The sequence below is a fragment of the Microtus pennsylvanicus genome, chromosome 4 (genome assembly GCF_037038515.1).
Source record: "Microtus pennsylvanicus isolate mMicPen1 chromosome 4, mMicPen1.hap1, whole genome shotgun sequence".
NCBI lineage: Eukaryota > Metazoa > Chordata > Mammalia > Rodentia > Cricetidae > Microtus > Microtus pennsylvanicus.
The window spans coordinates 102,730,377-102,753,632 of NC_134582.1; the positions used below are offsets into that span (position 1 = coordinate 102,730,377).

The window sequence follows — 23,256 nt, forward strand, 5'->3', positions numbered from 1 at the left end:
TCTTGGATTCAGTTTGTCAGTATTTTATTGAGCATTTTTGCATCAGTGTTCATGAGGGAGAATGGTATGTAGTTATCTTTCCTTGTTGCATCTTTGGTTGGAGTATCCATGTAATTGTGGCCTTATAAAAAAGAATCTGTCAATGTTCCTTCTATTTCTATTATGCAAAATAATTTGAGGGATATTGGTATTAGCTCTTCTTTGAAGTTCTGATAGAATTCTACATTGAAACCATCTGGCTATTATTATTTTTTTTAGTTGGGAGATGTTTAATGACTGATTTTTGTTTTCTTACGGGATATAGTTTTATTTAAATTGTTTATCTGGTCTTGATTATATTTTGGTATTTAGTACCTATCAAGAAAATTATTCATTTCTTTAGATTTTTCCCATTTGCGGAGTACAAGTTTTTAAAGTATGACCTAGTGATTCTATGTATTTCCTCAGAGTCTGTTGCTATATCCCCTTTTTAAAGTCTCTGATTTTATCTATTTGGATAGTCTCTTTCTTCCTTTTAGTTACTTTTGATAAGGGTTTGTCTATCTTGTTGATTTTTCCAAAGAACCAACTCCTTCTTCATTGATTCTTTGCATTGTTTTCTTGTTTCAATTTTATTGATTAGGCGGGCGGTGGTGGAGCACACCTTTAATCCCAGCACTAGGGAGGCAGAAGCAGGCAGATTCTGTGAGTTCGAGACCAGCCTGGTCTACGAGAGCTAGTTCCAGGACATGTTCCAAAACCACAGAGAAACTCTGTCTCGAAAAACCAAAAAAAAAAAAAAGTACATTCAATTTTATTGATTTCAACCCTAAGTTTGATTATTCCCTGTCATTTAGTCATCTATTTTCCATTCCAAGGAAGATCCATTTATTCCCCTGCCCCAGAGTCTGTGGTTTGTAGTATGATTGTCCTTTCTTCACAGTTAATATTTAATTATGAGTGAGCACATACTATATTTGTCTTTCTGAGTCTGGGTTACCTCAGTCATGATGTTTTCTTTTCCTAGTTTTATCCTTTTGCCTCCAAATTTCATGATGTCTTTATTTTTGACAACTACATAATACTCCATTGTGTTAATGTACCACATTTTCTTTATCCATTATTTGGCTGAGTGACAAATAAGTTGCTTCTAAGTTCTGGCTATTACAAATAAAGCTGCTATGAATATAGTTGAGCAAGTGTTCTTGTAGTATGATTGAGCATCCTTTGGGTACATTCCCAGAAGAAGTATTGCTGGTTCTTGAGGTAGATTGATTTCCATTTTTCTAAGAAATTGCAACATTGATTTTCAAAGTAGCTGAAGAAGTTTGTACTTAATAACTGGATGATGACTAGAGGTTGTTAAATATCCTGCCTGTAAGAGAAAATGTCTGAATCACAGTAATCCAAATGTGTGGAATCCTCCTACATTGGCCCTAAGAAGGATCGTGATTTGAGATAGGTGCTGAAGGAATATAAAGCCATTCCCTCTTCTTTCCTAATACATCTTGGAACATATAAAAATGGTGGTACTTCAGGAAAGTGGAGTAACATACAACTTGTACGGTCTTATTACCATGAAAATTTGCTCACTGAATGGCTTGTCTTTATAAATTATCCCGGATGTCCATCCAAAAGATTTACTTAGCAATAGCAATGGATTGTTTCAGTTTAAATTAATTTGGTCTTCTTTATTTACTCTGATTATATGTTAGTTGTCTTAGTTTCTCTTAAAACAGTGTATTTGTAAAATTTTTTTAGGACCATCACAAAACAAAGGATTGATTGTATATTAAATAAACACAAGAAACTGACCAATTTTCACTTTGAATTGGGTATTTCTAAAAAATATTTTTTGAGAAGAAATACATTGTAACAATGGATGCATTCAGCTTGGCCAAGTCATGAAGAAAAAAAAAACATTAAAAGTTTGGAAGAAACTGAAAGTCTGGTTCACCTAGTCCATCTCAGCAGCATGGTGCAGGGATGTGAGTGCACTTAACAGTTATTCTTTTCCCCCATTTTTATTATATTATTTTATTACTTAAAATAAATTAAAAAAATTTTTAAATTTGAATATATTTCAATCACATTTCCCTTGCTACAAGTCCTTCCAGATCCCCTTCTTCTCCTTAGCTACCCAACTTTAATTGATTTCTCAAAACACAACAAAAACCATATACAACAACAAAGCCCTCTCAAACCAAGAAACAAAAATAAATCAACCTTAAGGGGGGAAAACCCCACCAAAAGGTAACTAAATAAAAGTGCACATATAAAAAAGAAAACAAAACTTTGAGCTGGGCGGTGGTGGCGCATGCCTTTAATCAGCAGCTTGGGAGGCAGAGGCAGGAGGATCTCTGTGAGTTTGAGGCCAGCCTGGTTAACAAAAGATAGTTCCAGGACAGGCCCCAAAGCTACAGATGAAAGCCTGTCTAAAATAAAAAAAAAAAAAAAAAAAACCTTTAGAGTTAATTATATATTATTCTATTATTCAACTACTCCTAAATAAAGACCTGCTCTGAAGTGGTCAATATATTCAGTGTCACTCCATTGGAGAAAACTGATTTCCCTCTCCCTAAAGGTATAAGTGATAGTTCAGTTAATAGTCTTTATTGTGGTGACAGGATTCCATTTATTTATTCATTCAGTTTTTTTTTAACATAACAAAATAAAATACAGACCAATGAAAGGAAAAGGGCCCAAGAGAGGGCAAAAGGATCAGAGACCCACTCATTCCCACACACAGGAGCCCCAGAAGAACAATACAATGGAAGCTGCAATGTAAATGCAGAGAATCTGGTACAGCCATACAAGCCCTGTGCATGCTGCCTCAGTCTCTGAATTCATGAGAGCTTTTCTCCTATTGACGCAGAGAGCCTTGTTTTCTTAGGGTTCTCCATTTCCTGTGGTTCTCACACTCTTTTGCCTCCTCTAATGCAGGGTTCCCTGAACTCTGAGGAGAGGAATTTGATAGAAACATCCCATTTAGGGCTGAGTTCTTTAAGGACTCCCAGTCTCTGCATAATATATGGCTGTGGATCTTTGGAATTTTTTCTTTTCTCATCTGGTGCAGGAGGAAGTTTCTCTGATTAATAGTTCTCCTTAAAGATGACTCGGGCCTTCAGGACTTTTAGGTAACTTTCAACCTTTTGTGTGTCCCTTTTCAGGCAACGGCAGAGGTTATACATAACAAAAAGGTGAGTGTCTTCATCAGATGACTGAAGTTCTCTCAGTCCTGACCAGTGAGGAGGAAAATTTTCTACAGCTCCAGGCTGGGTCTACACAACGAATGGATAGAAAACATTAACATTATAAGGATTTATTTCTCCTCCCACTTTATGCGTATATGAGTGCATAAATGTGTATGTGTACAGGTGTATTTGCAAATGGATTTGCTGATCAGTAGTCAGTCTTCAGTAAATATCCTCCAATGAGATCACTTTTTTTTACTTTATTCAGAATCCACTTTAGATCTCCATATGTCTTCCTCCCTAAAGCTGCCCTTTTATGGAGAAAATACTACACCCCCTTTTGACAAGAATAATGAGATTAAATCGGGTCCTAAAACATAGAAAGATATTTACAGACATGAGATATATCCTCAAGCCCAGCAGATATTTCTTCTAAATTTTAAATTGTTCAGTAGAAAATAGAGGTATGTAAACTAGTTATAAACCATGGATTTTCAGACACATGGGCCAAGTAGCATAAAGCCATTAATAATCTAAGTGTAGAAGTCTGATGAATGTGCATATTTGGGGCATGCTGTTGATCCCAGATGAAATATATCAATATACGAGTAGGCAGATGGAAAGCCCCAAAGTTGTACTTGGCTCCACACAGAGATTTGAATCAGAGAAAAATGGACCAGCAAGTGTGAATTCTTTCAACTCAAGGAATATTACATATCCTTAATACTTTCCTTGATGTGTCTTTCATAATTCATGATTCTAGTAGAGTGTCCTAATCTTTTAACTTTCAAGTAAATATATTCTTTGTACTCTGCATTTTCTGAATCCTTAGACATGATAAGCTTATTTCATTCAATGTTTTAAGATGCCGTCTAGGAAAACCAGGAAATAGCTGTCATAAGAAGACCATCTATATTAAGCAGGGGTTTCCACAACACCCGAAAAGCTACTTTCCAAATTACTATGAAGAACATTGGCTTTTTGTTGGTGGTGTTAGAACCACTTGTTTACACAGTTTTCAGTAAACACCTTTGGTGTTAGATTTACAAGTGGTCCCTTACTCACTAAATTGTCAACAGATGTGATACAAAAATTTCCGTCTTGCAAATAAATTATTTAAAAATTCTACTCATTGTCCAAAACACCACTTTCATAAATAACATAAACAAAGAAATTTGAAGAGACAACTTACCCTGCTTAGTAGGATCTCAAGTCCCTTCAAAAGTTCTATAATTCCATGCTTCACATCATTGATTCTTTGCATCATTTCATTAGACTCTGTTGGGAGAGCAGCCGTGGCAAGTATCAGGTGTATCAGAGGATAGTCCCAGGCACGTGAAATTGCTATGATGGATTTCAGAAGGTCTTCTGTCTAGGGAAGCATGACAAAAGCCACTTTAAATGAAGTGAGATTCAAGAGGGTAGATATCTGTTGATTTTACCCAAAGGTGGTGAACTATAATATGTATTTCTTATTAATACATATTTTTCATAGTATCTACACATAGTAGAATTATAAAATTTTAGCTACTGTACTATAGTTTGTTAAATAAAATTTTCTTTTATACTGACAGGTCAAAATAATTGCTTTTTACTTTCCCTCTCTATTCAACCATCCGTCTCTGTGGTGGCTTGACAGAAAATGGCCCCCAAAGAAAAAGTGTGACTTTGTTGGAGTAGGTGTGGTCTTGTTGGAGGAAGTGCATCACTGTAGGGGTGGGCTCTGAGGCGTCACATATGCTCAAGCTATGCCCAATGAGACAGTTCACTCCCTTTAGCCTTTGGATCAAGATTCAAGGACACTCAGCACCAGCACCACAGTCTGCCTGCACGCTATCTTATCCCCCGCCAAAGATGATAATGCATAAAACCTCTGTAGCAAGTTACCACAATTAAATGTTTTCCTCTATAAGAGTTTCTGTGGTCATGGTATCCCTCCACAGCAATAAAAACCCTAATAAAATATGTTCTTTTGTATTACTAACCTCTCTGTGAGAAAGCGAGGCTTTCTGGGACTCAGTAAGTGACTTCAGGACTTGGTTTTAGATAAAATAGATAACAACACTGTCAGGTGAAAGTGGTCCAAATAATTTCCACACTAATAAATCACACTGGTCTCTCATAGATCACTCTGGGCTTTTGTATTATGGAAGAGTATTAAAACAATGGCATATTGATGGAAACACAGCTTTCAAAACCATATTTTTCTACATCTGCATGACTCCCCATTATATGAGTACACATATAAATTTATGGTAAATCAAACCAAACCCTATTTCACATAGAGAGTGAAAAGGGAAAGATGCTAACACAGAACTATGTGTTTGTACAGTCCTCACCAAACAGGGGCCATCTTGTGACAGAAGATAACAGGAAGAAGAGGAGCTTCTTTTACAGCCTCTCCTCTAGTGAGAAAAAGGCAGAACAGTCAGGGAAGACTGCACGTAATAAAGAAACTGCAGTGGGACCAAGAAAGTCTTATAAACTGAAGTAGCATGCTGCTAGAGGAGGGGCCTTTAGTGTCAGAACATAAAAACTACTGTATCTGCATTTCTTCCACATGTTTGTGACTGTATACCCAAACAAAAGTGTCCAATTCATATAAAAGCTTCCCAGAGAGTAATAAGAGCAACCCCACCATGACGATGCTAGAAATTGTGCTCGGAATTTCTGAATTTACTGAAATGTAAGTTGGCATTGGCCTGGTGGGTAAGTTTTCAACTGTGAGATGTGTGAATTGTTTGCTAACTGTTGCTTCCTCCTCCATGCTATGGATCAGAGATCATCCATATTTGGCCCCTGTAACCCACGTGAAGAACAACTAAACACTGCTCAGTTTTATTTGTTTCAGTGAAAACCAAGGGGGAAAAACCTACTTTTGTTTCACGGATTTGCTTAATATTCTCTGGAGTCGTGATGGATGCAGTGTGGCACTCGATGGGCACCTTGTCGTTTAACCAACTTGCTTTAGCAAACTTTATGTTCTGAAAGAAATGATATGATTCAGTGTATTGGTTTTCAGAATTGAATGAAAATATATATGACCATAGCATCAATGTTCTTGACAGAACTTATTTTTTAAAAAATCAGTGAGAACATAAAAATTAAAGCACAGCAATAAAGCAATTATGTTTGCTCATTTTCCCCATTAGATATCTAATCTCATTTACTGACCTCCCAACTTCTAACTCTTCTCTTCTTTAATATTCTCTTATTTGTCCCTTAAAATGTTATTGTTGGGAGAACAGGCACCAAAAACCTTACAAACTCCAAATCAAAAACTTACAGTGTTTAGTATAGTTTTCCCTAGGATTTGAACTGTGTTATAAAATAGTAACTTTTTGCAAATTTATAAATGTCTTGTTTACCCATTGACACAAACTGATGTTCTTCCTTTAATTCATAATTACAAATTTATCTTTATTCTAACATTCTACTATGTCTTTATATTTGAATAATACCATATCAGTGGTGAAAGTAGAATGAAGTAATGTTGATACAATCAAAATAAAAAAAAAATCTAGCCTTATTTTATTTTAAGAATCTATTTCCCAAAAAGTGAAGGAAAATGCACACAATATTTAAAGTTTATATAATAATCAGTTGTGAATTATATTTCCTCAGGTATTTATTTTTTAAATACAATTTTTTTAATACTAATCATGAGAACATTTGGAGAAGGTTAATGGGTTTCTGGGAATGTCATGCAGTGGAAAAATTTTGAGAGACAATCAGAGAAGGAAATGAGTAAAAGAAATTTTCACCAATGAGTGAAAAACACAATGGGGATGTATATTCTTTTCAACTCTAAAGACCAATTCTCCCAGATTTTTATCTTGTATTTTCGTTCTTCACAGAACCTAGAGGTCACGTGTCATCATTAGGAAGGGAGGAAACATTTCTCGTCTACACAAGCTCTCTTTTGCACACACACTGAAAATATTAAACAATATTTCTTCACATTTTGGAGTATCTGAGCAGTTGGATATCACCCCCTCCCAATTTACATGGTTGTGATTATTTAGCTTTTATTTGTTCATTCAATTCACTGCAGTAATCATCCTACACTGAATATCTGCAGGGGGTGAGTTGAGAATTTCCATAGAGAGTGGAGTCCTCCATAAAAGACCAAGAAGTCACAGTTCCATCCTGTGATTCTTTGGGGATCTGATGTTAAAAGTGAAAGTTCAAAATATGTTTTTATTTTTAAAATATATTATTTAGAAAATTGAAAAATTATTCCATTCTTAAAAACGCTTGAGATTTTATACAACCTCCCAGGTTCTCCAATTCACATTTTATTATCTGCTTCTTTCTATTACCTATAAAATTTTGTCACATCAACATCAGATAGTGGTGATTTCTGATTTAATTAGTAGCATTTTCTGCAGTCCCCATTAGAGAGAAAACAAGAAGCAAGCGAGGAACTTACAAATTCGTGGTATATGTCTGCAGACATGTCATAGTTGGTATGAGACTGTTCAATCACATGATCATACAGGTCTTTAGTGGACAAGAGATCTGGTGTGGAGGACACATTCTCCCAAAGGAGCAGATTTGCCAACAGCAGCAACAGACGCATCACCGCTTTAAGAGAAATGAAATGAGAGAATCTATTCAATGGATTCTTCAAGAGTTAAATTGTCTGGGAATGTTGTCTCTTCCGTAGGCCCGCTGCTACACAATTTGGCTTGATATAGGTGAAGGGGGAATATTATTTTTAAACTGGGCCGATATGGGGAAATAAATATATTTCTCTGACACACAACTTAGAACCAGAGAAATCATTCCACAGTTAGGGCTTGCAAGGTGAACTTCTCAACTATGCAAATACGTGGAGCTTTAATTAACCCTATGTCAGCATCTTCAAGTCATTTTTGGCACTTGTCAGAAAGTCTTAGGGTTTTATGTTCACTTTCCATTTCAGGAAATAAACTTGACAGCTCCAACTAATCCATTTTCTTGTAAATACACCTTAAATGTTAAGATTGTTAGCTCAAGAGTGCTTTTATTTTTTTCACGTCCTTTAACATGTTCTAAATTGGTAAAAACATAAACCTGCTATTATCAGCTACATTAGGCTTCATAAATGAATGTTTATTCAGATTGATGTATTAAGCAAGCGAATACATAACTAAACCTTGGTAATCAAACATAATTATAACTTCCTCTTTCTGTACCTAAAATAATTAGATCATTGAATCTTGTATTCTTCGCAATGAACATTTTCTCTGTAATGCAAATTGGTCAATTGAGTTGTATTATGAAGGAGAGCATGCAATGGAAAATGTTTATTGCAAGGTACCCCTTAGATATTAGTACTACTGTCCCCCCTTACCTATCAATATTGTCTATCAATAAAATGCAAAATGAAAACCATTGGTCTCACACTTGACTGAGTGATTACATCCTAAAACATTCTCTACCCTATGTTGTCTTATCTCCAGGAGAGGCATAATCAAACACTGGTTCTTAAAAGAGCAAACCTGATCACACCATAGAAAATATACTGTTGACTGATGACAACTTATGTTGGAGAGGTTATGGGGTAAAGGGAAGACTCCTGCATTGCTGGTGGGAGTGCAAGCTGGTACAGCCCCTTTGGATATTAGTATGGCAATTTCTCAGAAAATTAGGAAACAGCCTTCCTCAAGACCCAGAAATACCACTTTTGGGTATATGCCCAATGGATGCTCAACTGTATCATGAGGACATGTGCTCAACTATGTTAATAGCAGCACTGTTTGTCATTGCCTGAACCTGGAAACAACCTAAATGCTCCATGACCAAAGAGTGAATAAGGAAAATGTGGTACATTTACACAATGGAGTACTAGACAGCAGAAAACAAAAATAATGACACCGCCGGGCGATGGTGGTGCACGCCTTTAATCCCAGCACTGTGAGTTTGAGACCAGCCTGGTCTACAGAGCTAGTTCCTGGACAGGCTTCAAAGCCACAGAGAAACCCTGTCACGAAAATAATAATAATAATAATGACACCTTGAAATTATCAGGCAAATGGGTGAAGCTAGAAAACATCACATTGAGTAAAGTAACCCAGACCCAGAAAAACAATTATCAGATGTACTCACTCATTAGTGGTTATAATATAAAGCAAAAAAGAATCAACCTACAAATTACAGTCTCAGACAACCTAGACAACAATGAGGACCCTAAGAGAGACATATGGGAAGTAGAAAAAGACAAGATCTCCTGAGTAAATTGTGAGCATGGGGACCATGGGAAAGAGTTGAAGGGGAGGGGAGCCAAAAAAATGTATAGCTCAATAAAAGAAAAGAAAAGAAAATATACTTTTCAAACATACCTTCATGAAATAATTCATTGATGAAGCTTAGGGGAACATGACAAAGGGCTACTTACAGGAGCAGGGTTGAGCTGAAGTCAGCTGCATCTCTTAGAACTTATATCACAATGTAGTCTCCAATTCAGGAAAGCTGCTGTTTCACCTCACTACTGGTTTCATTCAATGTTCTACGTACTATATATACAAACAGAATTACTCCAAGCTATGCAGAGCTGGGGGTACAGATAGAATCAATATCTACACATCAGTGACCCTTTCCCTTCCGGGAATATTGACATCCTATTTACCTCTAACACAGTCCTACTTATATGTGCTACTTTATTTCCCCCATGTTATCTAGAGGCTTCAAGTCATTCTGGAAATCTCCAAGACCATCTCTGTTTCATAATTACTCATTTCCAGGTTAGTAGTAGAAATGGAATTTTCACCCAATATTTTGCCATAATTTATGATCTTATGTCTGTCATATTTTCTCCAGAGATTCTTGAGTGTTTCAGGTGAAGATAAATGCTGTCGATGTTTATAGGAGCATGAACCACCCTATCTCAGCAACAGTCAATAATCCTAGATGTTTTAATCAAACACAAGTCTATTTCCTTAGCCATAAACACTGGGAAATGTTTCTCTCAACAGATAGGTAACAGTTCTGGGAATCAACATATCTGACGAAAATTGTTTAGAAGACACTTTGACAGATCCCATCATTTAACAAAACTTTGATCAGATCCTTATTGGTGGGTGATGACTTCCTTAAACACTGTTATTTTTTCTGTTTGCTTTTCTTACTGTCTTCAAATATAACATCTGAATTTTCTCATGTGAGGTGAGTCTTTAATCAATTAATTGTTGATTGCAGTTTGCAACTGTTGTGCCGCAGTTTCTTTAAGCAGAGAAAACTTTGCCAGGCTTCCCTTACGATGTTGCTGAGCTATACCAATTATTGACAATTATCCTGAAATATTCTATTGAGGTTTTTTTAGTGTTTCAGATGATAAATGCTTTTGGTACTATGAAAGCCATTGTAAGGGATGGAAATTTCTTTATCATTATAAACTCATTTTTTCAAAAAAATTATTTTGCAACAAAGTATTCTTCAGTACCTTCAGTAATAGTGTCCATGCCTTTAATTATGCTGTGTAACCAGCAACAGTTCAGAAGTCTATGTAGATTAGGGGCATCATGTGCCTCCTTTTCTAAAATCTCCTGAAACAGACCTTATGCACTCGCCATTATTCAATGACTTTATAAATGTCAGGAATGTCTACTCTTATGTCTGATGGGTACCTATGTGCAAATTTTTAAACTGTTAGATTTATTGGTTTTCCAGATGCATTTTCCCACTAATAATTCATGTAGATGATAGAAATTTATTTATAAATAAATAATGGAAACTTATTTACCAGTTTCAAGAGAATGAAAAATTGTCACTTAATTAATATTTTGTAAGAATAATGATACAGCTTTAAGAACGTCTCCTACAGTATGGTTTGTGCTCAATCTGGTATCAACTCTTTCTCTGAAAGCAAGTTGCTCAGTATGTATGGAAAACAGTGCTCTACTTAATTTTCTGTAATCTGCTATCACTCTGTCTGAGTTTCTTCATATTGTCATATGGAGTAAAATGATTAATGTAAGGTCTTGGGAGTCCAGAGGAGAATTGGTGAAGTCAATTTTTAGAGCTATCTAGGGTTAATACATGGTTGTATGCTAACACTTTGGGATTGCTTAGTGTACTGTCTAGAAGCAACTCAGTTCCATAGCACTTGGTTTATCCAATTCTGTACTAAAAATCTGTCTCATAGAAATGGTCTAGCTTTCCATCTTTTGGGCAGACCAGATGGACTTCTTAATAATGACTTCTTTTTTCAATTCTAAAGCTCTTTGCCCATATTAAACATTTTACACTTTTTGGTTTCTTTGCCATCTGCATTATTTATGAGCCTTGAGCCTGTTATTTGTGACAAAATTTGATGATATGATGATGTCAGTGAAACATTTTATAATAAATTAATAAACGAAGCATTGACAGATTGCCTTTTCAGACTTCAACATTTTCAAAAATTTGTTTTTATTCTTTGAGAAGAGACCCATGCACCCAAGCATGCACTGAAAGCCATAGTACTAGTAGAAGTTTTGAAGAACTAGACTGTTAAGAACCATCTCAGAAGTACATGGAATGAATGTGGGCTTAGCAGTTGTTGTTATGGACAATTCTGCATCTCAGGAGCTTGAGATAATTATCAACCTTATGGGAATCCCTGCGCAGGCAGCGGATCTTGTTGTAAAGAGCCAAATCTCTGGATTCTTCATCAATTCCCTGCAGGGACGGAAACTGCGACCAAACGGAGTAGATCTCATTTCCTTTGGCTTCAGGATAGGCCTAATTAGAAAACAGAAAATTCAAATTCATATGTTAGAATTTTTATATCTGTATTTCATCTTATGGTTGAATGCATATTCTGGAGGAAAGACCAATGTAAAATTTTAGCCAGATTCATGGATATTTTTAGGCAGGGTGCAAGTCTGTCAGGCATCTTAAAGTTTGAAGCAGAGTATATAGATATGTTTTGTATTAGGCATGTGATCTGAGTTGAAATTTGTCTTTTCCATGTATAAGGATGATAACCAGATCCTCAGTTTTTACCAAGGTATGGTGAAAGACAGAGTATCTGCTCCCTTACCTAAAGTGCTTCTCTGTATTAACAACAACCTTGTGCTTTGCTGCTTCTGATAATGGATCACTTGTCATCTTACTGTTTTGAACTGAATTGCACACATTTGGAAACTTAACAATGACCAAGAATACTTAATGCCTTATCGTGCCTTGCTATGAAATTACCACTAAGTCAGAATGTAGCCTCACAGAAATGAAGACAATACCTTGAAATCAGAATGTTTACTGCATGTGTTGCTGGTTTAATGGTTTTATTTGTATTTTCATTTGTGTGTGTGTGTGTTCACCAGAAGTACACATTTTCATGGAAATTATAAAAATATGGCATGTACACCAAAACATATGTGGTGTTAATATATACCAAATAGCTAAGAAGAAATCTAAAGCAAGTAGTATGTATGTACTCCTACTTATTTTTATCAAATGTATTTTATCTTTGTGATTTTCAGTAAGCTGATTTGGTATTAATCTCACTAGCACTGACAATTATCATAACTGGAGAAATTCAAAGTACAAATTCAACTTTAAGTATGTCAAATGATTTGGACATATTAAATTCAATGACACGAGTTTGATGTAGGAAACCAGAGTGAAACAACATATAGGATGAGCAGTTTAAAGAAAATGTACCTCTTTTGAGAGTTTTTGGAACAGTATTGATGACCCATCCTTAGCTTTCCAGTTTCCTATGGGCAGGGCCAAAGATGGCAGGAGAGTTTCTAATTTGATTTCGATTTTCTTTTCTCTCCTTTAACACTTTACTTCTCTGGTGTATTTGTGAAAGAGGTATATAACCAGAATGTCAATACATATACATGAATTCTCTTCAAGAATGCTTTATCTTGTCAATTTTTTAGTCTGTTTTTCTTTTACTGTGGAACATTTACCCATAAGTGTCTAAGAAACAGTAAGCTGTTTATGCATTACTAAAAAGCATCAGGAAGACCATACCCATCCAACACTGTAGTAGAAGTCCAGGATTTAGAGATATTAGAATCTACTGTGTAGGAATTTAATTCTTTTTTTAATAGCACTCTACAATGTAGAATGCCTGAGCTTCGTTCATGCAAAGAAGAGTTTTTCATAATTTGTTTCTCACTGTAAGCGTCAGGTAATGCATAAATAATGAAAGAAATGAAGTTTCAGGGAACTGCTCACCTGGCCAAGTATCTTCTCAATTCCCTCTAGAAGGCGCTTGTTTTGTTCCCCAATCTCTTTGGCTCTTGATATGATAGCATCAGAGGCTTCATGAATACCATCTACTTCAGTTACTAGTTGAAACAGAGGGCCGTTCCAGGAGTGCACCAAACTAAGTATCAGGTTCAGAAGGACTTCCGGCTAAGCAATCATGTTGAACAATAGTTAAAGAAAGTGAAATACAGCTGAGTTAGTTACATATGGCTTTTCTTCACAAAAGTGGAACTAAAATATTTATTTTATAATTATGTGTGTACTAATATGTTTCTAGAACACACATGTTATAGAAAAGTCAAGGTTAACTATTGGCATATACTTTGAAAAAGGCAAAAAATGTCTTATTTAAATTACTACTTTTTTTTCTGTATGTGTGTTTGTGTGTGCCTAGTTTGTGTGTGTGTGTGTGTGTGTACATGCAGGTATGTATGCGCAGGCTTTTGGAAGCTTGGAAGCTAAAAATCAATGTTAAATGCTATCACTCACATGCAGTTCACTGTTTTGTGAGACGTGGTATCTCCCTAGCCTGGAAATTTCCCAGGAGCCTAGGCTGACTAGCTAGACTGTCTTCACCTTTCCGGGGCTGAGACTGTAAGACTGCAGGCTCAGGCTTTGTTTGTTTGCTTGTTTGTTTGTTTTTTATAGTAACCTTGGTGGATTTTTTTGTTCTGTTTTGTTTTGTGTCTTGGCTGACCTAGAACAGAGATTAACCTGTTTTTGATTCCTGAGTGTTAGAATTAAACGCGCGTACCACCACGCCAAACTACTTTTATGACTGGATTTTTAAAGTTTTGAGGATCAAATTCAGCTTCTCATACTTACATGGAAAGAAATAAATTTAGTTATATCTCCTTAGCCTTTAAGTTACTGGCTTTTCTACTAAGACAAAAATTCTCTGTGCTACATAGTCCTCTGCAATTTTACCATCTGACCTCATCATCAGGTCTTTTTATTCTATTTTATTACCTTGCACATCCAAAACAAACAAAAGTTTGGTGGTACTCAGTAGGTACCAGAACTCAGGAGGTTCCAGGAAGACATCAGGGAAGATACATATCACCCTTATCAATGATTAGGAGCCCAAATAATTTTCACACTCATAAATAAAACTGATTATTATGTGAATATATTATTTTTATCTTATTATATTTTGTTAAAAGAAGATACAATAAAAAGTGCATGACTCCCTTTTCATCATTTCTAGAAGAATGGCCCATTAGTTGGTGTGTACAGTGAAGAATAAAGACACAGTACTGTATTTAAATAAAAGCATAAGTGGAAATCACAATGGAGTTTTGAACACCCAGTGTTTGTTCACTTCCCAAACTGTACATTAAACTCATCCCTGATTTGAAATGCTTACTGTCAAGATGTTTGTTGTGTATTCGAGTGGTAGTGGAAATGAAGGGTAGAGCACAATCCAAGGAACATTACAATAGAAAAAAAGTATAGAGCATTTGAGGAAAAAGAGTAGTGCAAATTGTAATGGCAACAAGGGTTCCTGGGAGCACAACAGCACATGAATAAGAGAGCTTGAGTTAGATGAAGCCACCACTCCTTTTCTACCAGCACTGAAACTGACACAAACTCAGTATTACCTCTTGGAGGCCAAGTTCCTTATCTCAGCAAGTGAAATAATAATACATTGCAACGTGGAACTTTTTGCAAGGAAGAATTCAAGCAATGTAAATAGTGTGCTGTGTGGAGAGGCTAGCAATGGAGCATCTTTCCTCAAATATTTTTTTTTGTCCTCATCCTGTTATTGCAGTTTCTCTTTGGTTATCACTATAATATTATTGAGAATAGAAAAAATACAGAACTCAGATGTGTCTAATAAAGTAGGGAACATATTGTACTTTGGTTGTATATAATTACATATATATATCACATAAATTTATATATAAATACACTATATATATATATATATTGATATTGATTGATTGAGAAAAGATGAATGTCAGTAATTAACCAAGTAGACCAAAACATCTTTTGAGACAAGATCTCTCTCTAATGTAATCATCTTATGTATATATTTTGATTTCAGACATGTTGAGATTGGTTAAGACATGGTTTATAAAATTGATAATTAGACCTGCTATAACATTAAGAAGTTATTATTATAAGAGATCCCAGACACAACTGTGAGAAACACAAGCATGTATTTTCCTGATACTGCTTCATGAGGAGACTTTCAGTTAAGGTAGGGAAGAAGGCAAAGAAGTCTGGGAAGAACGCAGGTGTTGTTAGAGAAATAGAAATACGGCCAGGAGAACTTGAAAGTTAAGAGGCGAAAGTGTAGTGGTCAGTAATGGATGCTGCCTATGGAGGAGTTCCTGAAACAACAAACAAATGCAAATGAGTTCTCATTTCTTACATATGTATGAATGTCAATATATTCATGATCATGAAATTAATTTCAAAGTTTCCTCCAGAATAACAAGCGATGTCATCTTCATGGACAGCTCGGTTACAATGTTATTAAGTATGTCATTTTACTCTTATCCCTTCTCCAATGTGTATATTATTTGGGAAATAATTCTTCCTCTTTTCCGTTTTTCATGTGCGATTATTATACCTATCTCAGTATTCTAATAACCTGGAGAACACCAAAAACCTGTGTACTACGTCAGTTATGTCCGACATAAAATCAGGTGAGGACTCACAGGGACCTGCTGGGCTTCTTCCTTGTCTTCCGGGGTAGCCAGGGAAGAAGTGGGGCAGTCATTGATGGCTTTGGCAATAAACTCATGATCTTGAGCATACCGCTTTTCCTGGAAATGGTAGAAACATAACATCAATAACGTTTAGGAATTAAAAAAATATATAACCAGAATATTAATGCACTTTGTATAAATTTGAGTTTTAAATTAGTGTAACTCTTTTAATTAAGGAAGTAAATAGCATTATTTTTACTTATTTCTTAAGTATATCCCTATTTTTCTTACCATCAATGTCTAATATTCCAAACAAGTCTATACTGTCTTGTTTCCTTGTCCTATCTTTTTATAAATTACTATTCAGAAACAAGCATAAAAGTACCTAAAATATAAAAATTTATTTAAAATGTCATTTTTCATATTTGAGCAAAATGCCATATCATGTTTTGTCTATATTACTTTATTTAATTTTCCCATGACTTCAGATTGATATGATTCTCTTAAGTAGTTATTATAAAACACAGATTTTTATTCAAGTGCTTCTGAACCTATATACTTGTATAGTACAAATTTCTTCATAAATGCTGAATATAATTATGTGGATTGTGAAAACATAAACTGGAAATGCTGAGCAATAAACATTTAAGATAAAAAGTTATCTATTTTTTTCTTTTGAGACAGGGTTTTTCTGTAGCTTTGTGGCTTGTCCTGGAACTAGCTCTTTTAGACCAGGCTGATCTTGAACTCAGAGATCCACCCGCCTCTGACTCCTAAGTACTTGGATTAAAGGCGTGAGCCACCACAGCCTGGCCTAAAAAGTTATCTAATATATCAATTGCAATTAATGTTTAATCATTTAGATAATTTTATTATTTATTTATTGTATAAAGTATCATCAAAAACTAAACTTACTAAAAATTCTGAAAATTTAGAAGAATGTCTAAGAAGATTTCAAAAGCAAAGTATGATCAGTCAATAACTCAAAGAAATGCCAGTGAGTACAGAGAACAATATGATTAGTATTTATTGCTAATGATGAGTTACTTTATGCATACACATTGATGTACTAAAACTGTCACTGGCCGTGAACTTGTAGGCTAACTCAAAGAAATAACAAAATCCTCTACAAGATCTTCAGCAGCAGAAGACCCTTTTCTACTTCTGAACCAGCCTTCCTATTGTAATTGAAGCCATGCTCTGACAGTTTTAACACAGGACTCTTAGCACTGGGGGCTGTTTGAGCACTGATTGTTTGTATTTCCCTTTCTTCATGTGTGTTCGCGTTAGGTTAATTCTAGCCCATCCACAAAGTTTACTAATTCCATGATGTTTCCCTTCTCTGGGCATCTGCAGAGCACTAAGTGAAAAATGCCCCTGGAGCCAGGACCCACACATGTAAGACTAAGAGTTTAGATGCTTTCCCCAACTATACTGAGGGCTTTACATCTCAAGTTTAAGTTTAGAAGCATTATATTACAAAAAAAGGAAAATCATTTCCCTTTTGCAAATCTTTAATATTTTGTGAAATTGCCTCATTCTTGTTCTACTTTTTATTAGGTAGCATTTCTTTTTCCCATGAAGATGCAGTCTTTGAAGTTTGGATCATTTTTTTACTTTGTACTGTAGCAAAAAAGGTCCCTTTCAGCAGATGCCAGAAGTGAGTGAAGTACTTACAAATTCAATGAACATATCTGCAGACATCATATAGACGTAGTGAGAGAGCATGATCACCCGGTCAAACAGCTCCTGGAGAGTCATCTGGCAGTTCCCACTGTGACAGATTGGCAGGGGGTGCACGTTTTGGCAGAACAGCAGGTTAGACATCACAAGCAGCAGGAGTGTCCCTGCTCAGGAAACACGGACGCCACTGTGAGATGATTGTGTTCAACTGAAAGGAAACCTTATCTGTCTCTAGCACGTTACACGAATGGTTGCTTCTGTGGGGAAAGAAGACTCAGCATCTTCCACGTTGCATGCTTACCCAAATATTAACACTTTCACAGATATGTAGCTTGAATCGGTTGGCTCTTGTCGTTTTGTTTTGGCTCAGAAGCGGTTGTGCGCTTTGTAAACATTTTGAGCATAAATCACTGGGCACAAATCAGTCTAAACTACTGTATTTAGTCAATCTCTGAAGATAATTTTATGTTGTGGTAGTTTCTTCTGGTCTTAAGTAGTCACATTCTCTAACCAAACTGCTATACAATGTTACTAAATAGCCTATTAGATGAAAACATAAAGTGCAATTGGAATATAGTTCTTATAAAATACTTCTAATTTTCCAAAAACGTACTTCAAATATAATTATGTAATGCAAAATACATAAATGTGTGTGTGCAAGTGCATGCTCTTGCACTTATGTGTGTATTAGGAGACTTGTAGTTTATATGTGTGAGAGAAATATGCTTTGCATATATGAAGCTATAGCAGTAGCTCTTGTAAATTCATAACTAGATAGATAATCTCTAACTCTAAGTACACTTTTTTGAACATTTATCATTTGAGGGATTTTCAGTCTAAGATCAGATAAAATAGAAAAAGGGTTTGTTATGCATATTACAAAACATATTTTATGGTACTACTAATACTTTCATTTTTTTAAAAAATGACACCAAGAAAGCAATTTCTTAGTACTAGCCTCCTTACTTTTCCCCCTTCTATTGAAATGTCATTTGGCTTCAATTAGATTGTTAGAACAGTATAAAACAGATACCTACTATTATTATGTGGATTATGCCTGCATCACTGAAAGTTTCACCAGATTTATTTAAACTGGCCAACTTATTCAGAGATTTGGCAACCAGACAATATTTACTGCTTTCTTCTAGAGTCTGACAGGTGGACCCAATGTTCCTGTGGTCTGTGACAGTGCAAGTTCTCAGTCTCAGCAACACCAACTCTGTGAGTGGGGTTTCTCCTTGTTCTCAAGCTAACTGTGCACTAGAGGATATTTAAGACCATCCATTCTTTCTACATAGTAGCTGCCAGTAGCACCCTCCTTTTACCTTTCTTACTTCCATTATGTTAGCACAAATGGCATCTAGATATTGTCACAACCCGGGAAGGACACCTCTCCCATTAGAAAGCCACTGATATAAAAGTCTGTTATATTAAGTATGAATAATTTTTCAATCAAGTAATAAGAGAGACTTCTAAACTCCTTTAATTCCAACAACTACATCTCTGAAAAGGTGGTGACTCATTGCTGGAGTGCAAGGTAGGTGTCCTATGATGCTCCCATTACCTTCTGTGGGATATCAACAACCCTACCACCCTTGCTCTAAATTTAATTTTCTTTATTTTTATTATCTGTTGCTATGAATAAGGGATTAAGTTATTTTGTACATCACCACAGCTTTCTTGGGTTCATGTTGGCTTTAGTCATGCCATGTCTGGAGCAAAGCAGTTATTCCCATCTTCCTCTAAAGTGGAAACCTGCATTAGGTAAATTTTTACACTAGACAACCCTATATCCCCTCCGCCAAGAATACAGAGAAAGCCAATTACTCACTGAACTGCAGCACATACCTTTTCGATCTGACCCTTGGATGTTCATGGTGGTGATTATTGCTGAGAGCACCCTTCACCAAAGAAGGCCCGAGAGAACCACATCTTTCTCATCCGCAGATATTGGCTTTATAAACCTTTGACATCTTCATGAATATATATCATCAGGCAGTTTCTTCCCCTCCCTGTCATCTATTTCCGTCATTAAGATTGCCCCCATAATTTTAAACATCAAGTGGTATTTTATTTCTTATTCATATTCAGGAAGACATATTGGCCAGAAATGAAGGATTTTGATTAATTATTGCAAAAGGAAATGAGAGAAATGCTGGGGATGAGACCTTGAATCTAGTCTGAGCTAGAGAATCTATAAAACTTATAGAAGGCGATTGCTTTAGAATTTACCCTTATTTCTTCACAGAATCTACAACATGTATAGTGGTTTTTGGCTTACAAAATAGCTTCAGACAATGCAGTTTATAAAGTTTGTCATTCAAGATTATTGGGCGAAGTAAAAGTTTGAATATATATGCGCTGAACACAAGAAAATGTGGACTTAAGTTTGAAAGAGCAGAAGTTTCTGTTCCCTCTAACATTCTGAGTCCCTATAACTGGGCTTTGACTTCCAACAACCTATTTTGTTCTTTTAAAAGTAATATGTATGATGGTTATGACTTTTGGTTATAACACACAGTTTTATATGTTCATCTCTTGATTTTAGTATGTGAAGTTGTATTTTTTACTTAATGTATATAGTAAAAAGCAAAGGTTTGGGGTGACTCTATGCAAAGGCAGTAGACATTCTTTTATAATGAAGTTAGATGTAAAGACGAGAGTTGCTTGAAGACCAATGGGAAGACTTGTGAAGACGGAAAAATGCCAGTTACAATGAATCTATGTGTACTCATATCTAAGGAGAACCAGATATCACTCATTCTTTACTCAGTTTATCTAGGAAAGAAGTATAGTCATTTTTAGGTTAAAATATAGTTATGCATATTCTCACACACTTGTTTTCACGTAGACACAAGTACACAATAAAATCAACCACAAATCTAGACACAATCTCCTCTTACCTGGAAGATACAGATAAATAAACTGTTATGAACTAAAGATCTACCATCCTCTTCTGACCCCAAACCACTCTAGGGCAAGGTGACAAAAATGCATTTTCCATGCACTCAAAAGTTCCATTCACCTTTTAGAGATTACCTAAATAATATTATTATATTGAATAAAAATGAAGTTGCTGATGACTTTCTTTAATTTTGGGGTTCATGCATCTGAAGCAGTTTGTGACCTTTAGTTTTGGCTTTATTGGGTATGGGCTAACAGATGCAGTATTTTTTTTTTTACCAAATCATAACATTTTTGATGTTTTCCTTTACTCTATTTTAAAGCAATTTAAATAATATTTGCTACATATATATGTATATGTGCTTGTGTATAGGTGTGAGTGTGACTACAGATACCACAGATTCAAGAAAAGGGTGTTACATGCTTTAGAGCTAGAGTTATAGGTGGGATGAAGCCTCCAGAGTAGGTGCTGGGAACTAGACTTGGGTCCTCTGAATAGCCATTTACAGGGACTGTTGACCTTTGAGCCATCTCTCCAGCCTTTCTCCTTACAGTTCCACATATATGTGCCTTAGTGATCTACATAGTTTGTGCTCTTCTGGGAATGAGAAATCTTACTCCAGAATACCATTCTGAGCTGCTTTCTTGATAAATGTCTTAGTTTTCTTGCTAATTGCCGTAGTATAATCAATGTCAGGTTTCAAACTAGAAAAATCAAGTGTGCACCTCACAGATCTATTTATCTAAATGTAAGTTTGGCGTCTTTCCTGCATGTATGCTGCGTATCCATCTATCCTCTCAGACAAAAAGTCTGAATTTTCACAGAAGTAAAGGTATGATAATCCTGTGAAGCCCTCTCCTTTCACCGCATAAACTCCAGCAGAAGGAAATCTTCCCTAAAACAGAGGCTGACAACATAATCTTGAAATTTAAATGTGTTATCCCCTTTTTGGAGACCAGAAAAGGAGAAAAAGTGAGAAACGTTCATTGATTTACAGGACTGCAAAGCAGCACATTCCTCCCTAAAGTTTACAATTTGCTGCTCGCTGTTTCATGGCCCCACATTTCCTGTGAATGGAGACTGTGAAGTCTAAACGACTCACAATCATATGTATGTGAAAATTCACAACTATCCCAATTTTGCAAACACTTTTTGTGCTTCTATTTTCACTTAATATTTGTATATGCTATTTTGTGAATATTCTATTTGTCAAAGTGTGCCCTTAAATGAGAGAAATGAAAACAAGGGACATACTCTCATTTTTCAAAGTTCATTTGCTCTCACTTTGGATTTTGATGGTTCCTGGTAAAAGTGGGCTGACAACTAATTTCTTTCAAAGACATCAGATTTGCCTAGACCTTGTATTTTATTCATTTTTTATTTATCTGTTCTGCAGTTAGCAATAAACTTGTTTTTCTTCTTCTTCAATTTATGATATAACAAACACTTTTCAAGTATTATATCACCTGGAAAAAAACGTAAGATATAATGAAAGAAGAAAAAGAAATTGTTGCTTAAAATTCTCCTAATAAACTTAATGAATGTATCTACTGGGTATTTTTTAATTCACATTAGTAATTAATTGTTTAACAAAAGAAATTTGCTATTTATAAATGGTATATGATTTATGAATTTAAAATTGTTAAACATCTGTCTTTCAAAAGTTGGTGTAAATCTTCTGACAAACTAATCATCATTTCCAGCATAAAAGGTCAAATCATATAAAGAAAGTCTTGGAGAAAAAGCCAGGGCTACTTTCTCTAATGGTGTTTTTTTTCAGGGAAGTCAAAAAATGATCTGTTAATTTCATCTTATTATTTAGGTTATCTCCATGAATATCTATATTTTTTTCTTTCTAATTGTCCATGCCCAATGGAAAGTATATTTGAAAAGAGTTCACTTCCATCATCAATCAATAGTGTACTTGTCTATCTATCAGTGATCATTCTCTATAATTTATCTATGTATTATGAAGACATGTGTTGATATCTATCCATAATATATCTATTTCAATATAGTCTATTATCTATCTCTCATCTATCTACATATATATTGTTGATGTAGTCCATTGTCTATCATCTTCAAGATAATCTAACATCCATCTAATCTATTTGTCTATTTGTTAATTTATCTAATCTATTTATCTTTCTATTCTTAGATTGTTTGATTTCCATTTATCAATCAATTTGCTGTTCAATCTACCCAGCCAACCAACTAACCAGACATTCATTTATCTATCATTATTAATTTAATGAGAAATAAGACTCTGATCCTTGCCTAGATTCAGACATAAATTTTGTAATTCAAAATTGTAATTAACACTAATGCCAGCAGTTACAACAGAATGTTACAGCAAAAATTTAGAGTACTAAGGGGACCAGAATGACAGGCAATAATTCTTTGCTGCTGGATCGAGAGATTGTAGGACTCATAGGTAGGGAGCTGCTGTAGTGGGAGGGAATCAGGACACTTGTGAGGTAAAGACACTATTGTACAGAGAACTTCTTCAATATTATAATAACTCATAAAGCTTTATATGTGTTGACACCTTTCCTCCACCTTCCTTCACTGATAATTCATACTGAGAAGTAGGGCAAAATCTGGAAATGAAATGTCTTCTTATCCTGACTGTTGCTCATTCATCCTG

The 23,256-nt window shown here is 35.3% G+C and overlaps 2 protein-coding genes across 3 annotated transcripts; both read right to left on the minus strand.

Annotated features, from left to right (window-relative positions):
* Positions 1-3,071: 3,071 nt before the first annotated feature.
* Positions 3,072-7,755, minus strand: LOC142849058 (prolactin-3D4-like). The gene is made up of 4 exons (XM_075971175.1): positions 7,606-7,755; positions 6,050-6,157; positions 4,366-4,545; positions 3,072-3,260 (listed from the first exon to the last, which is right to left on the minus strand). The coding sequence occupies exons 1-4, from the start codon at positions 7,753-7,755 to the stop codon at positions 3,072-3,074; spliced, it is 627 nt and encodes a 208-aa protein (XP_075827290.1).
* Positions 7,756-11,687: 3,932 nt separating this feature from the next.
* On the minus strand, positions 11,688-19,580 carry LOC142848812 (prolactin). Of its 2 annotated transcripts, none has more exons than XM_075970987.1 (5): positions 19,553-19,580; positions 17,699-17,868; positions 16,031-16,138; positions 13,332-13,511; positions 11,688-11,879 (listed from the first exon to the last, which is right to left on the minus strand). In XM_075970987.1, the coding sequence occupies exons 1-5, from the start codon at positions 19,578-19,580 to the stop codon at positions 11,688-11,690; spliced, it is 678 nt and encodes a 225-aa protein (XP_075827102.1). The 2 variants fall into 2 exon arrangements, with proteins under 2 accessions (XP_075827102.1, XP_075827101.1); XM_075970986.1 differs by having other exon boundaries at positions 17,699-17,871.
* Positions 19,581-23,256: the final 3,676 nt, after the last annotated feature.